Consider the following 17,133-nt stretch of genomic DNA (forward strand, 5'->3'; position numbering starts at 1 on the left):
ATCCATCACTTGGGATTTGTCAGCCTTGGATGACACAAGTCCTGGGCAGGGAGAGCCCTTGCATCACATAAAGGCATTGCTGGTGGGGTCTGGGGTGCTCACCACATTCAGGAGAAGGGGAAAAGCTGCCTGATGAAAACCAGCCCCAGGTGTGGCCAGGACTTTGAGTGAGGCCACACTTGCTTTTCATCAATTTAGCAGGACAACCTCTTCTTGCAAATCCATTGCAAGTCAACCCCACTCCTGCCCTTGGCTGCTCTCATTTCTAAGAAGGTGCCTTCTAAGGTACCTTCTCCTCCTTCCTAAGAAACCAGATTTTCTTCCCTTAGGTCCAGGCATCCCAAGCTGCTTCCTAAACCCCCTCCCAACCCATCCACCACCAAATGGCCCTGCTCAGCCTCTCCCAAGCCTCACTGCCTCTGACGCCCAACCCACAATCTTGCAATTTTGAGTGCCTCCATATCCAGGTAAGATTTAAAACAGAAAGCCTGTGTCTCCTGGCTGTTTTTCCTGCCATAACATCTCACCCTGAGGGATTTTTATGCCACCTGTATGGCTCCAGCAGATCAGAAATTAAGCTTTTCCTCCTGCTCCTTGCCCCCTACTGAGAATGACACCTCAGACATTAAGATAATAGCATTGCAATGAAGTGTGAACAGCTTTGTAGTCTGTTTGTGCTCCAATACAGTCTGGTTTTTTTCCTATTCCCTTTTTTTCTGTCCCTCTATTCCTAGTCTTTACCATCCCCTATTTCTATTCTGTTTTTCACATAAAATGACCATTCTGAGACCTAACCTACTTCTAGAAATCAATTTTAAGGAGCAAGTCCTCTCTGAGGCAACTCAAGTGACACTAGAAGGACTCCTAGTCCCAAATGCACCTCAGAGACAAGGGGACCCTGAAAACCCCCAGCATCAAACCACGTGTCATGGTGAGAATGAGACTGCTGAGGTTCCAAGCTGAAGTCTAGGGGAAGGGATCATACCTTATCCTTTCAAATAATTATTTAAAAGACTGCTTTTTCACTATGGCTTCCTCTACACAGGCTTCTTACCATTTTGGAATTAAAATAAATATGTTTTTCTGTCTAAGCACTGACTACTCCTGCAGGACTGCATGTTCTTTCCATTTCATTTCATTTGTGACTGCTTAGGGCTGAAATGACCCCAGGTCTCCTCCAGAATGATGCTGGATTAGTCGGGTTTTAAGGCTTTTTTCCTCTCATCCCGGGATATTATCCCAGTGCTACCCGGTCTGGGTTGTATCTCACCCCATGATCTTCCAACCCCAGCCAAAGGCAGTTTCTTTTGCTATCCCTCATTGCCATCTGTGTAAGAGGCAGGGAGGCCCTGAGGGGCTGAATGCTTTTGTCTGCTGATGGTTTATCTGAAGGGACCAGAAAGAAAAAGTGCACACCTGGAGTGATCCCTCCAAGTGGCTGGTTTTTTTAGATGGGAGGGAAGAACCAACACGCAGTTCCATGTTCCTTGCAGCTTTGGTCATGGGACTTCAGGCAGCAGACCACGTGGCTCTGAAGGTCTCCTCTCCCAAAGCATCATGCACTCTTTGGATGGCAGAGGAAGACCCACCTAGTGAGGTGAGATGGGATCAGGATGCTCCAACCTCCACTGTGATTTTCAGGGAGCTCAGCCTAGTGCTTCAAGTAAACCCACTCTCGCAACACAGCAGACTTCAGCTTGATTTTAACCACGTTTTGGTGATCACAGGGCTGCCACCCAGATGAAATGAGACCTTTCCCACTCCCCCCCTAAATCACAAGACTAAACTGTCTTTTAAATTGCGTACAAGAAGAAAGGAAGGGGCCCCAAAGAGAAGAGGAAAAACAGTTTGCTGCTTGTGAACCTCCCTGCCCCACAGAGGAATGTTTCTAGTATGCCTAAGAAAACTCTATTCAGCTGTTTTTATTGGTCACTTGGTAAAATTTGGAAAAAACAAACCATGCATAGGGTTAACTGCACCATGGCTGCTCCGAGAAGCCATGGGGTGATCTGAGGACACACTCCAACTGCTATTAGGTATCTGTAGGACATCACCGAAAATCCTCCCTTGTGACAGCTCAGGTACAGATTTCATCCTCAGAGAAAACGTTGGCCACTTTTCCTCCTGTTGAATCACCTTGCAAACAAACTCCTGGTTTTAGAAATGCTTTATTACCCTGGATGTGTTGTCTCAGCCATGGCAGAAAAAGTCAGCAGAAATAAAGCTACATGTAGTAACTACCTCCCTCATTCCTTGCTTATTTTCACATTTAACCATAGTCACGATGCATATCAAGGACTCTAGATGCCCTCAAATAATTAAATATGCATTTTACACAATTAAATATCCAATGGACCCTATTAAGTTAACTCAATGGATTGAAATCACCAGTGCCAAAGGAATTCAGCTGCCTGTTTAGTACATCCCCTCCTTCCCACAGACAGACACGTGAGGCTCACTGCAATCCCCTCTTAACCAAACCATACCCCCACTTTTCAGGTGACCCTGAAAGTCAACAAATTTTGCTTTTCAATAGAAAAAAGAGAAAGCAAAGCCCCAGGACTCAAGCTTTAACAGATAATAACTTGCCAGATGCCTCTTACAAGTGAGGAAATCTGCCTATGTTGGAGTAATTACAAGGGGAAGAGAAGGCCCTCAAGATACTCCTGGAGCAATATAGGACATATTCCAGATTTAAAACACAAACCAGAGGGATGGACAGACTGTATTTTCAGGATATCAGTGCTCAAATAAGGGTTTATACATTAATCCAGCGCTCAACAGCAGCCCTGTCTCAAGACAGTCCATGAGACAGTGGAGGAAGGTGCGCGAGGAAGAAAAGATTAAAAAAAACATGAAAGAGGTTTCACCTACCTCCGGTCGTTTCTCCTCCTTCTGAACAGCTTTTTGGTGTGTGCGATTTCAGCTTCATGAGGCAACGGATGGTAACCCTGCAAAACAGAGGGAAAAGCAGCAATCAGCCCCAAGAGACAGGAGGCATCGGCACGGAAGGGGTCAGAGTGGGGCAGAGCTGTGCACCCACATGTGAGCGTGGTAAAAGGAACGGTTCCCATCCAAACACCCTTACAACATCCCAGCCCATACAAAAGCGGGTCTGGAAAACCCAGACTTGTTGTACCCTCTCAGGGCCCTCAAAGAGCAGGGAATGAAGTTACCTGCAGTTTCTGCGTGGGAGAAACCACACGGGGCAAATAACTGGATCATGTCTGTACAAATCCAAGTATACACCATCGACAGGGAATTCACCTACTTTACACACAACTCTGGTCCACCCAAGCCACCCACTTTCCCCAGGCTGTTTCCTTTGTATATTTATCCAAAACCCAGCTGTAAAAATGTGTGTCTCAGTACCCTTTTGAGGACACAGCTGGCAGGTCTGCGCTCTCGTGCTGTTAGGAAGGGAACAACCACAACACGAGCACCTTGCTGAGCCTGCCCACCGTGAACAAGTTAACTCCGTGGAAAGGACAGGTGGCATACATCTTACTGGAAAAAACTGAGATGACAAGGATGTGTTAAATGATGTGCCCAAGACCAAGCTGAAGGAAGATAGATTTAGATTAGATAATAGGAAGAAATTCTTTACTATAAGGGTGGTGAGGCACTGGCACAGGTTGCCCAGAGAGGCTGTGGACTCCCTGTCCCTGGAAGTGTTCAAGGTAAGACTAGAGGGGCCTCTGAATAATCTGGTCTAGTGGAAGGTGTCCCTGCCCATGGTAGGGGGGTTGAAACGAGATGATCTTTAAGGTCCCTTCCAATACAAGCCATTCTAGGATTCTGATTCTAAGACAAGGCAGTGGAAGAGCTGTGTGTAACTCCAGCTGCTGTCTTTCCAGTGTCCTCTTTCCACTGAAGGTGCCGACTCTGACGTGGTATGTTCATCTGATAAGTGGGATGCTGTATTTGCCAACCTACTATGGGCATGACAAGGCTTTGTTAATGCTCGCAAAGAGCTCCCAGGTTCCTGGATGAAAGGCCCTGCATAAGTGCAAAGTGTTATTTATTTTCCAGGGACCACAGAGCTGTCATAACCATAATGAATTTTATTTATGCAGTATTGTACTTCCCCAGCTGGCAATAAAAGCCCTGTAAAAGTCGCTCCTTTTATTTCCATCGCAATCTATCTTGGCCTGGACCTCCAGCCGCTGCTGGTGAATCACCACACATGAGGGGCCATGAGGGAGCAGCCTGGGCAAGGGCAAGGGCTGGGTGGGGATGTGTCTCATTGAGCAGCGGCTTTGTGACATTGGCATGACAACATAACACACCGACTTCAAAAAAAAGTCCCTCTCTCTTCGCACGAAGAGCCTTTAAAAATTACAGTTTCATTTTTGTAGTGGTTACTGAGATAATAATATTTTGAGTTTCTCTGGTGGAAGACGTAACTGGAGGAGAAAGGTTGCTGGGGATGACAATGAATTCAGGCATGCAGGCCTGAGAGGCACCACTGAGCCAAAGACCATCAGGGTTTACTGTGACCATCCATCCTGACCATCTGCAAAAAGCCAAGAGAAACTGCCATTGCAGCAACCCTACAGCTCCCATGGCAGCTGGAGCCTTCCCCTTTGGATGCCTTTGCTCCTCAAGACTTCAAGCCAATACAGAACTCACCAAGCCAAAATACAAAGCTATTAGAAAACGTCCAAAGGAGGGCTATGACAATGGTGAAGGGTCTAGCAGTGAAGCACATGGTGGGATGGTTGGGACTGCCCTGTACAGGGCCAGGAGCTGGACCTGATGATGCTTGTGGGTCCCTTCCAAGTCAGGATATTCTAGGATTCTATAATAGCTTAGAATCGCAGAACCCTAGAATGGTTTGGGTTGGAAGGAACGTTAAAGATCATGCAGTCCCAACCCCCCTGCCAGGGGCAAGGAGAACTTCCACAAGACCAGGCTGCTCATATTGAACCTTTATTACTGAGGGCTGTGGTTTGAGTCTTCCTCACCACTTATTTTCCCAATCATTCATTTTCACTGAATGCACAGGAGGGGCTTAATATCACCGAGACCTCTGTTCCTGTGAAAAATTACTTGGCATTGGCCAATGGATACCAAACTCAACAAGAAAAGGAAGGGAAGGAGGAGACACACACAGCCCAAACACATCAGTCACATAGCTTAGGAAATGAGGCTAAAAATAGTGCAATAATCAGTGAGGCTGTTTCTAATGCTGTATTACCACAGGAGGCTAAAGCTTGGGGCGTTTTTAAGAATTTAAGCTTCATTGCAGACACACGTGCAAATACAATTACCTTGAAAAAATGAAACTATCTCCGCATAACACAAGGACCAATTTCCGAAGCCCTCATTAAAGTCTCTGCTCTTTCCAACTAGAAACCGTATGTACAGTGGTACGTTCCCACATGTCCTCTTTGCAGAGAATCCTTGTGCTTCCTCAGACCTCAACCCATCAGCAGCTGACGCCAATGGGATGAAAGACAAATTAATTACACGGGAATAAGCTCCTAATCCAAGGAGTGCTCCTGGACACTGCCCGTGCCTGAACACGGGAGAACTTCGTGTCCCCGTTAGGAAAACCAAACGTCTCCCTTCTCCTGCTGAGCAGTTCCCTTCCTCAGTCCTAGTCATGAGACAATGTTTTGGAAAAAAACAGTCACCGATCCCTACTCTTGTCTATTTTGGTGCCTAAACAGAGCTAAATTTGGAAGGCAGAAAAGTTGACTTTTTTTGTGCAGCGAGCTGATGTAAAAGGAAATATCAGCAACTTGTAAGGAGGGCAGAGTGGCCAGAGAAGACCAAAGGTGATGGGTGGGTGGGGACAGGCCTGAATCTCAAAGGAACAGTGAGAGCTTTGGCTCTTGTTTCGAGGCTGTTCCCCACCATGGGTTGTGCAGGACAGCAGTGGAAGTGCCTTCAGTAGAATCAGCTCACTGAGGACAATGTGGATCTGAAATGCACATGAAATGCATATGTCAGCAGACATACTCCTTATGAAGCCAAAATCTCTGAACATTTCCAAAACGTCTCACAAGGGAGAAAACCACCCTCTGCTCTGCAATGGGTCTATGAGAAGACCCACACAAGAGGGATGGTTTTTGCTCCTGTCTGGGCAACAGGCACCATCAAACTCAGGTGCTCATGGTTTTCAGAGGCAGGTTTGCAACTCCTCAGTGGGCAGCAAAATCGCACTTGGTCTCTTTCCCACAAGGGTTTTGTTTTGGTATTTATTTGCAGGTGGCTGGAGAAGGTAACAAACCAATATTTCAGAGCTGCTTGTTCTGGAAGTGAGGGGTGTGGGAAAAGCAAAGCACAAGCAGCCCATGGTCACAGGAAGGATTGTTAATGGGTAATTTTCAACTTTGGAGCTAAACACTCTGTGGTTTACATGGTGGGAAGCTTGGAGCAGAACCTGAGATGCCCATGAGACTTCCAATGCACGTACGTTCCAATTTAAATCATAAACATACATGCTCTAGCAAGAAAGGCCAAAAGCTCTGGAAAAGAAGGGTTGTTCAGGAATGCTCTGCTCCCTGGGCCTGTTCTCAAGAGATAGCTATGTTGTGACGTGCATACACATTGTTAGATTTTCTGGGGAAAGTAACTCTTGGATAAGGTGATACTTGGCAAGCTTAGGTGACTGTCACATGGCCAGCTAGCACACACCAAGGGAACTCTGTCACCTACTGGAATTGCTGCAAACAGAGGACAGAGGGAGCAGGTCTGAAGCCCATGTGCACTGTTTTTGTGCTTTACCTTCCTCCATCCCCATCTACCTGCCTGTGGGAATCCAGAAAGCTGGCAGCTGGCAGCTGCCTCTCTGCTGCCCCAGACCCCACTTACATCAAATTTTAATGAAAGAACAAATATAAAGCTTTCAAAATGTTGTTGGCAATCTGCAGCAACCCAAGAACCTTCACCTCTTCCCCCATGGATACCTGCCCCTCCCCAGCAACATCTCTCTCCTGATCCCACCCCATATCTCAGCCCAGCAACCTGCAGGATACTGGCTTGGGAGTGGCAGGAGGAAGAGGGGCAGGAACAAAGGAGGGAAATGGCTGGCTTTAGTGCTACCCTGCTAAAAGAAAGAGCATTGCTATCATTTTTCTCATGCCTCCTTTGCAGCAGCATCATCTGGAGAAGTTGGAGGAAGGCACCAGCTTTGCCTCTTTTACTGGTGATGGCAAATTGGTAGAATCTTAGAATGATTTGGGTTGGAAGAGACCTTAAAGACCACTTAGTTCCACCATCCCTGCCAGGGATGAGGCAGCGACAGCTTCTCTGGACGGCATGTGTCAGGGCCTCACCACCCTCACAGCCAGGAATTTCTTCCCAATATCCCATCTAACCCTGCCCTCTGGCAGTGGGAAGCCATTCCTCTTGCCCTGTCCCTCCATCCCTTGTCCCAGGTCCCTCTCCAGCTCTCCTGGAGCCCCTTTAGGCACTGGAAGGGGCTCTCAGGTCTCCCTGGATCCTTCTCTTCTCCAGCTGAACACCCCCAGCTCTCCCAGCCTGTTTCCAGAGCAGAGGGGCTCCAGCCCTTGGAGCACCTCCGTGGCCTCCTCTGGACCTGCTCCAGCAGCTCCACGTCCTTCTGCTGTTGGACAGCAGGTGAGGTCTGCAGGTGAGGTCTCACCTATGGGGCAGAGGAGTAGAATCCCCCCCTCCTCTGCTGCCCACGCTGTGGGATCAGCCCAGGGCACAGGGGTCTCAGTGCCAGCACACATGGCTGGGGCACATCCAGCCTCTCATCCATGAACGCTCCCAAGCCACAGGGAGATAATCAGGAATGAGGTGTGTGGGGTTTTCTGTCCCTGGTTCTTCTGTGACCACCCTGAGGCAGCGAATGACAGTAACTCCTTTGGGGTCTGACAACAACTGCCTTACAAAAGGGAAGGTCCTATCTGGGACCAGTCTGCACCCTCCCTCCTTCTCCACTTCTGAAGTGCAACAGTTGCCTGAGGTAGCTGAACCTGTGGGTGTTTCACAAAGACTCGAGAGGCCACCAGATGTTCAGGTTCATTGCTTCATCCCCATGGTCTTCATGTCTAACACATCCTGACTTTCAGATGTGAAACACCCCAGAAAACAACTGTCTTCATCATCTCACACCAACTTATTCAGTCCCTTCCATAAACACTCCTAGCCTGTGATGGTCAAGCAGGTGAAGATGCCTGAATTGGAAAGAGCAACACTGAAACTCTGAGTGTGAACGAAATGCTGAGAAAAACATCTGGACTGATGGGAAAAAATTCTGCTGATGAGAGAAGGAAGAGAAATGATCTGACCACTCCTCAGGATCAGTCCGCAGGAGGTTTATCTGAAGAGCCTTTTGTGCCCTCAAGAAACATCCGCCCTTGCTTATCTTAAACAAATGGTTGCAGAAGGCCTGAACTGAACAAACAGGTTATTAGGCCTGAGGTAGGAGCTGGGAGTTTCGCTGGGTTTTATGGCACACAAAGTTCAGGGTGGGATTTATTTTCCGGGGGAGTGGGAAGGGTGAGGTGGGGCCGGGATCACGGCAGCCCCGAAGACACCCCATCTGCCTGTGCAAAGGCAACAACAGAAATACCAAGGTTGGAGGGAGCATAAAAAGATAAATATATTGTAATTCCAGACATGATCAGCAGAAACCAACCCAGTGAAATGCAACACCCCATGATAAGGCTTTCATCTGCTTATAGGATGGATTATCCACAGCAGGAAAGTCTGAGATAGCACAGAGCTCCAGACACATTTAGCTTTCATCAAAGTTAAATATGTGTGCCAGTCCCACAATCCTGGTGCCTATGGGGTTGAATGTGCCCATATTCAGTACAACCATCCCAGGTATGCCCTTGCACATGAATAACACCTCCACACCAGCAGCATCCCCATCACCTCTACCCATCCAAGAACAGCATTTCTAGTGGAGGTGATTCTAGTGGAAGATGTCCCTGCCCGTGGCAGGGGCATTGGAAAGTGATGAGCTTTAAGGTCCCTTCCAAACCAAACCTTTCTGTAATTCTGTGATTCAATGATATATCAACATCTGTAAGTCCTGTGGACAATTCCAGCAGAGCTATCTCCTCAGAGGCCACCTGCCTCTTCCCCTTCCAGGAATTCCCACGGCTCTAGTCTGTCACATGAGGGGACTCTCCTCTCTCACACAAGGGGAATTTTTTACCTCTTGAAAGGAGAGAGCTGAGGCACAAACCAAAGCCTTGACCTGGTCTGAAGGCCATGGAAGGACACCAAACAGTGTCAGGAAGCCACATGGAAATTATTTCCTCTCTGCTAAAATGTAAGTGATAAATCTGTTCCTTCAAATTGCAAGCTATTCATTTTTTCCTGGAAGGTGCTTACAATAAGAGTTGCTTTTGAATAAGGAAGCAGTTGGTGCTCAACATCCATGGAATAGAAAAAATAATTTTACAAAATACTTCTCACACAAGATAAAGGGCAGGTAAATCCTTACAACACTTGATGGTTGTGGCTCTCCCATCCTTCCTCACCCACAACACAGCACACATGGGTCCCTCAACCTTTGAGGACACCTTCTTCTCAGTCATTGGAGCCAGGGTTAAATTAAACTATAGGGGTTACAAAGAGGAATTAGCTTCCAGCCACCCAGGAGTGGGAAAATGAGTAAAACTCTCCCAGCTTTGCCACCACTGATCCAACAAGTCCTGTGGTAGAGAAGGGACCTCGACAGTAGGATGTGCTTGCCTGACGAATCATGCAACATTCCTCAAGGAGGAGTTCAAGGGAGCATTTGGATAATGCTTTCAGGGACAGGGTGGGATTGCTGGGGCGTCCTGTGCAGGGCCAGGAGTTGGACTCAATGATCATTCTGGGTCCCTTCCAACTCAGGACATTCCATGATTCTAAGTCATTCCATGGGAGATGTCCTGGTTTGGAGGATTTCCTGATTAACTGCATCTTTGGGGGGTACACCATAAATCACAGACTGCCAGCAAAAGCTGAGCATGTAGCTGCAGCACACCTGCCTCAGTGATGAGCACATTGAAAGAGACTCTCCCCCACCCCAGAAAAAGCAGTGGGAGCACAGAGAGGAGACAGCTGTGGCTGCGATCAGGACTGTCACAGCTAAATATCAGTCTTTAGTTATCATTAAAAACACAAGCACTATTTCCTAGAGGGTTCTCCCCTCCCACCGAACCCCAAGGACACAACCTCCTGGATTCCCACTTGCTGAGTGTTAATGCTGAGTGTTAATGCTGGTGTACACAGTCCCTCTCACAGAATGGTGTTTTCATGAATACAGACTCTACACAAGCAGTCCCAGACCCAAAAAAGTATAATTTAGATCCTTGTTTTCCTATCACCTCTCCTTGGTGTTTGTTACTGGCTCCTGGCAGAGAACAGACACACAGTTAGAGGGAAGACAGCATTGAAAATGCCACTAAACACTTGGTAGCAGCTAAGCTGTCCCACCTCATCCCTCTGCATCCAGCTCTGGGATGACACAAAAGACTCAGAGAATGGCAGAACAACCCAGCATGAAACTCCCTGTGCGGGGTGAAGGATGCAAATGCAATTAAAGCATTAGAATAATTAGGCAAAGCATCCCAAGTGAAACATAACCTGAACCTTCCTCAATGCCTTCTGCTGATTACTCACAGCGAGTTTTCCGGGGTCTATTTTTAACTCTCGGCCCCTAAGCTCCTGAATTATACATAACTCAGAGATAATAAAACTTTAAAAACCAGGACAAAGTCTCCTAGGAGGAACGACCTCTGCAAGCACACAGGTACACACATCAGCACAACCGGGATGGGCAGAAAGAAAAGCCCAGCCAGTGCCACCAAGGCCCAGCTAAGCCACGGAGATGGGGACAGGCTGGAGACACTGCTGCATTGAGACAGGGTGCTCCAGACACTCCAACGCAGACACATGGTGCCATAGGAAGAGTATAAATAACAGACAAAAGAAATCCCCTTTTGTTACCAGAATCCGCAAATCCCAAATCAGTTACGAGCTGACTTAGGAAATGGAGTTTTTCCCATGTTATAGCAAAATGGGAACAATACTTTGCGAGTGGAAGTAACTCTAATTGTTTTAACTGATGTTATTTTAGTGTTGTTTAGGTTTATTGTTTATTTGTATGTATTTCCTCTACCCTGGTCAGGCCTAAAAACAAACTGTACTGTCAGCAGTAAAGCATCCCATCCATAAATAAATACATTTATCCAGTAAGTATAGATATAATCACACCATTGCTTGGAGTCCTTAAATGCAGAATATTTAAAGAATCACTAAAATAAATTGCGTTGATGACCTGGGCTTGCTTTTCCCTGGAAAAGGGAGCCTTTTTCAGCTACTATTGGGAATAAATACTGCCTCCATCACTTGAGACCAAGACAGGCTGTTTGGTTTGCAGTCTGTCCAGGTAGCCCAAGTTCATCCTGAAAAAGGGCTGCTCTGCTCTGAAAAGCATTTCCTACATTTTCCTTGGCTTGCACTAGTTTGGGGGTGAGGGAGGAACTGCTGTACCGGGGAATTAAAAGTGTTATGAGGTTGCTATGGGAATATTTGTAACTAGAGCTATTTTGGTCCCTCTGGGACCTCACATTTCTCTAAAATACGCTTTTCCTCTATATTTTTCATGCTCCCCAGTCTGGTTTTTCCTGGTACCTTGTCCCCTTCAAGCCCTCATTTGTGCAGCTTGCTGTGCTGTTTGACCATGGCTCTCCAGTAGAGATGAAGCAGGCAGCTGAGATGGCAGGAGGTTCCTTCAATCCCCATCCGCCCTCAGCACCTCCCCACTGTTCCATCGTGGTGGATGGTGTCACAAGGAAGAGACCTGCAGGCAGAACAGGGGCCTCCTCGAATAATTTTTAAGGTGATCTTACAAACAGACCCCACAGGACCTCAGGGAGTTTGGGACCAGAGCCCATGTCACCTCTAAGCTGCTGAATCTCTGTGTAAACCCCAGGGTTGGCACAGCCTCCTCTGGCCAGCTGTGCTCCAACCTCAGCATCGCTCCTGGCAGGTGGTAAGGGCTGTATCCGAATATATTTTCATTTCACCCTTATTTGTTAACAAAATACTGTGTTTTCCATGTCCATCTGTGCAACGCCCCAGAACCAGGCCTTCAAAAATCTGCTCTTGGGTGGACTGGGGTTTCAGCCTGAAGGAACTTCAGATCATGCAAGCTCCCAGGATTTGGGACAGTGCAACGGCAACAAAAACCCTTTATTTACAGAGTGACAACTTCACAGCTTTACACACAAGAGGCGGCTTGCCTTTTCTTTCAACATCTGGTAGATCCAGAGGCACAAGGAGAACTGTCTCACTGCTCAGCCCTTGGCACTCCCCGTTGGACGCCTTCCAAGTGCGTGAACTTTTTTCAACACCCTAAGATCGCAGGCAATAGTTAATAACTAAATGAGCATTTTTTGCCATATCCATAACACTGTGATCCATACACTGTGCTACCAAAGCAAAGGGGAATTTTGGCATCAACTTGAATAGGGTCATGAGGGTGGCAGCCTGTCTTGGTCCACTATTGGACCATTCTCATAGACCTCCGTGGCTGAAGCATGGTCCTTTCCTTCTCCAAGTCCCTTGTATTGTGCTGGAAACATTTTCCCAGAACAGATATTCCTGCTCACAGTTGGCTGAAGACAGAGCCAATGCACTTTTCCCAGAATTACACCACAAAGAGATGTCTTTTCCCCTCTCTGAAGTTGCTGCTTAGTCTAGTTCAGCCCGGAGAGAGCAAGCAAGGATCCCATGTCTCAGCCACCCCAGCTTGGAAAATACCCCAATGTGCAAATCCTATAAAAGCCTTCTTCTTCCCTCTGAAAAGTCCCATTCCTTCATGGGACTGTGGGCTGTGCAATACAAGGGTTTGACTTTCTCCTTGCCAGTCTGTACCCGGGTAGAAGAAACTGCTTCTTGAGCATCCACCTGATCCCTCCCTGTATTTTCCTTTTATGCTTCCAGGATCTAAGATCCCTCCTGCTGCAATGGGTTTTAACGCAGGCAAAAGCACAGGAAACATGATGCACTTGCCACAGACTATCAATCATATCACATCATATATTAATTACGCTGGTGATTTTTCACTGATGTTTTGCAGACTTCTGAGAGCCACAGGCTACTCTGAAATGGTAAAACGAGGACGAGTAAGAAAAGCATGTTTGTAGCTGCTTTACAGCAGTGTCCAAACGTGGCACCTGGGAATGGATCTGGCATCACTACCAAAAAAAAAAAAAAAAAAAAAAGTCCTGAAAAACTCTTTCCTATCCAAAGTTGCTACGGGACAAGCAGCAAGATGGTCGTGACCGTTCTCCTGTATCTTGCAAAGGTTGAACCTCAACCATGACAATTCCAAAGACAGTATCACTCAAACATCAGCCTTCCTGCCAGAGAAAGCATAAGTTACAGCTACTTTTGTACTGACTGCCAGGTGTTGGGTGAAGCCTCTTCCATTACTTTCATGTTGGTCACAAGGACACACCTTCAGGTCTTTCATCAGAACCAAGCATGGACAAAAAAGATTAGATCGAGATTGGATATTAGGAAAAAGTTCTTCACAGGAAAGGTTTTCAAGCCCTGGCACGGGCTCCCAGGGCAGTGGTGGAGTCACCATCCCTGGAGAGATTTAAAAGACCTGTAGATGTGGCACCTGGGGACACAGTTAAGTGGTGGGCTTGGCAAACATGGGTTCACAGTAAGATCTGAGATGATCTTAGAAGTCTTTTCCAACCCAAACAATTCTACAGTTCCATAAGAATCAGCATCAAAACTCAACAAACCAACACAGCTCCTGGATATATTTTCATGTGTTAAGTGACCAATACTAAAGACCTTGCTTACTGGGATGTCTTGTGTCATGTTGCCTCTCCTCATCACAGCTTTTTCAACTGCTTTCTAATCTCCTTGATGCCCTCCTAGATGGCAGGATTGGGCTTGTATGACAGGCTTAGCTACAGAAGCTGGAGAGGGTCTGAGATAGTGGCCACCAAGACCAGTATGGGTAATGAGCAGAATGGGGCACAACAGGAAAACTGGAGATGCCCTGTGTGATGAGTAACTTGGAAGTGGACATCAAACTGCTTGTTAGCAGAGAGATGGTAATTTTGGCAACCAGCACATCTCCTGTGTCCATTCAGCTGGCTTCCTTCTCTGCCCAGGACTCCAGCCCATCACCATCAGCACCACATCCATAAGCATCCCACAGGTGCTATGCCTTCACAGTGGCTCTGAAGTCACACAGGAACCCTACAGCAGACCCAGGATGCAAAAGATACTCCACACTCACCTGGAAAGCTCTCCTGTGGCCTTAAATTAGGTAGACAAGTATCTCACTGGAAGTGGTTTTAGACAACCTCACTGGCATTCTCATATAGATGAAGGAGGGTAGATTAACATTAGATTAGATTAGAAAGAAATTTTTCCCTGTGAGGGTGGTGAGGCCCTGGCACAGGTTTCCCAGAGAAGCTGTGGCTGCCCCTGGATCCCTGGAAATGTCCAAGGCCAGGTTGGATGGGGCTTGGAGCAACTTGGGCTAGTGGAAGGTACCCCTGTCCATGGCAGGGGGGTGAAAAAAGATGAACTTTAAGGTCCCTTCCAATCCAAACCATTCTTCAATCCTATATTGCTCTTTGCCCACTTCATATACACCCATGCACGAGATGCTAAAGGCACACGGGGTCCTTCCTCCTCTGTGCATCTCTGCTGGTATCAGAGACAATCCAGCAGGCCGGGATCTCTCAAGCCTGCCTTTCCCAAAAACAAGTCATCAGATGTCTGTGACTCTGTGCTTGGCAGCCTCAGCCTTTCTCTCCTTATCACTGCCAGAAATTATTCACTTAACATCCATGGCCTTCTGCCAGCAGGAGCACGGCACGAGGAGCAGAACCGTCTCCTCCGCTCCTCCTGCAAACCAAAGCAACAAAAGCAAGGCTCTTCCTCAAGCAAAAAAAAAAAAAAAAAAAAAAGAGAAGAAAAAAAAAATTCCCACCAGCTAAGAAAAGCTGGAGGTTAATATAAATTCCATGGGTTTGAGGGGGAAATGGAGCTGCATTCAAAGACTCGATGGCTAACCACGCTTCCTTCGTCTGGCAACTGCCCGCTCCCCCGGCAGAGTTATTGAGGAAGTTAGACGAGTGCTGTATTTGTTCCAGCTGCAGATTTCCCTTAACCCCTGGTACTGGTGTTTTCAAAAAACACAGATCTTCTTTTCTGATGATGGCTTTTCATTTTCGTGCGTGCCACGTCTGCAGTTATTAGCTCTAAGCGCTGTCATTTGTAGATTAAATATAAAGAAAAAAAGCCCACTGCCATTCTAAGAAGTCCAGGCTGGATGAGCAAAACGGGGGATTAAAAGAAGGCTTTCAGGAATTAGCTTGGAACAGGAAAGAAGAAGATAAAGCCATTATAAAAGCTTGGGCTAATACAGGAGTCCTTTTTGTTGTGTTAATGCAGCCACACAAATTCCTATGAAGATTTATTAGTCAGGTCATAAAATCTGTTCTCCTTCCTTTTCTGATGATAAAATCAAGATTATTTTCCTCCACTAACATGTTCCTTTCTCTCAATTAGGAGGAAAAAAAATAAATGTATTTTTCCAAGAGTCTGTTTGTGGTGTACAGAAGGCTACAGGTGAGGCTGATGTCTTCAGAGTGGAGCAATACAGATACTGAAATTCAGGTGCCTGTTTAGAGACTACACTGTTTGGATGCACAGCCCCAGGTCTGTGGTACCCAATGCTGAATAACTTGACCAAGCTGGAATACGCAGCACTGTCCCCGTCCTCCACCCCAGACCTGCTATGACACCACGCTGTCCCATGGAACTTCAGTCCAGTAAAGCATTTACTTTATGGGAATCTGCTCCTAAGTCTACTATTTGCCTTGGCCCACAGCCAGCCAAGCACTTAGGCACATGCTTAAAGTTAAGCACAAGAGTAAACAGATTGAAGTCAGGGGGACTTAAAATTAAGCACATATTTCAAGGATTTGCTGCATAAGGGCCTTAACCCTGGTGAGCAGCGTTTAACTGGGATGATTCCCAGCTGATTAGCTCCCCCTTTTCCCCGACCTCCCCTTCATCGGGCCGGGCAACAAACGGTTTCTGTTTTGCCACCACGCTGAAGGCCTGACTTTAAAGAAGCCTTGTCAAGCCTCCAGGCAGAGCATGTCTTTCTTTAATTATACCTGCCTGTGAAATACCTTCCAGAAATCCCCACCCAAACAAAGCCTCAGGAAAGGAAATAACGGAAATTCTTGATGGTTTCCACGGGGGAAGCGATCCGAACCAGTGAGACAAGGCGCACGTAAGACGAGGCTGATGACTGCTCCTACTGTACACAACTCCCAGCCCGGAGACACTCCTTACAGCTCCAGCAGAAACTCACAGCTCCCCCAGCCCGGAGACACTCCTTACAGCTCCAGCAGAAACTCACAGCTCCCCCAGCCCTCACCTCCCAGAGCAGGAGCCCCCTAGGACCTGTCCCCTGGATGTGTCTCTCTGCACGTGTTAAGATCTGAAAAGCCATTTGGTGGACACTTCTGGTGGAAGAAGAAGGAAACCTGCAGGACTAGTGGGTTTTTTTGTTTGGTTTTTTTTTTTGTTTGTTGGTTGGTTGGGTTTTGTTTTGTTTCGTTGGTTGGTTTTTGTTTGTTTGTTTTTTCCCCTTCCATGCCCTTTCACATGGACTTTTAAACTTTATTTCAATCGCATCTACCCATGCTAGTTCCTTGGTGGCTGTGGGTATGTGGGCAGGTCTGGCAGAGTGAAAGCCCTCTTGGCATAGAGGCAACCCCTCCAAGCAGGCATCAACAGGCAAGTCTTGGAAGACATGGACAAAACAAACAAGCAGAAGGTTAGAAACCTGGACATAAAGATGGAGATCTTTTGTTGATTTCTTCAGATACAGGACTCCTCTCATCAAGGAGCAGCAACTTGCCTAGACTTGACAGTGAGCTAATGAAACATCACAAAGTCCCACTCCCATTCCTTACCTGTCCCCATCCAATTCAATTCTAACCATCCTCTGCTCCATTTACCCTCTGCTCCTGAACACTCAGTCCTTTCCACCAGGGCATTAATGACTGACTCACCTGTGATAAATAGCAAATAACCAAGCACCTTTGGCAAAGCACCTGTGAAAGATGTCTGGATCACTCCATCCAAACTGCA

General features: G+C 47.0%; 1 protein-coding gene across 3 annotated transcripts in view; it reads right to left on the reverse strand.

Annotated features, from left to right (window-relative positions):
- Nucleotides 1–17,133, reverse strand: part of CTIF (cap binding complex dependent translation initiation factor) — a 147,757-nt gene that overhangs the window by 65,434 nt on the left and 65,190 nt on the right. For all 3 annotated transcript variants that reach the window (XM_032676105.1, XM_032676104.1, XM_032676103.1), the window contains one exon: nucleotides 2,875–2,951. In XM_032676105.1, the coding sequence (XP_032531996.1) occupies nucleotides 2,875–2,951 (77 nt within the window). The remainder of the gene's footprint in view (nucleotides 1–2,874; nucleotides 2,952–17,133) is intronic.

Source organism: Chiroxiphia lanceolata, chromosome Z (genome assembly GCF_009829145.1).
Source record: "Chiroxiphia lanceolata isolate bChiLan1 chromosome Z, bChiLan1.pri, whole genome shotgun sequence".
NCBI lineage: Eukaryota > Metazoa > Chordata > Aves > Passeriformes > Pipridae > Chiroxiphia > Chiroxiphia lanceolata.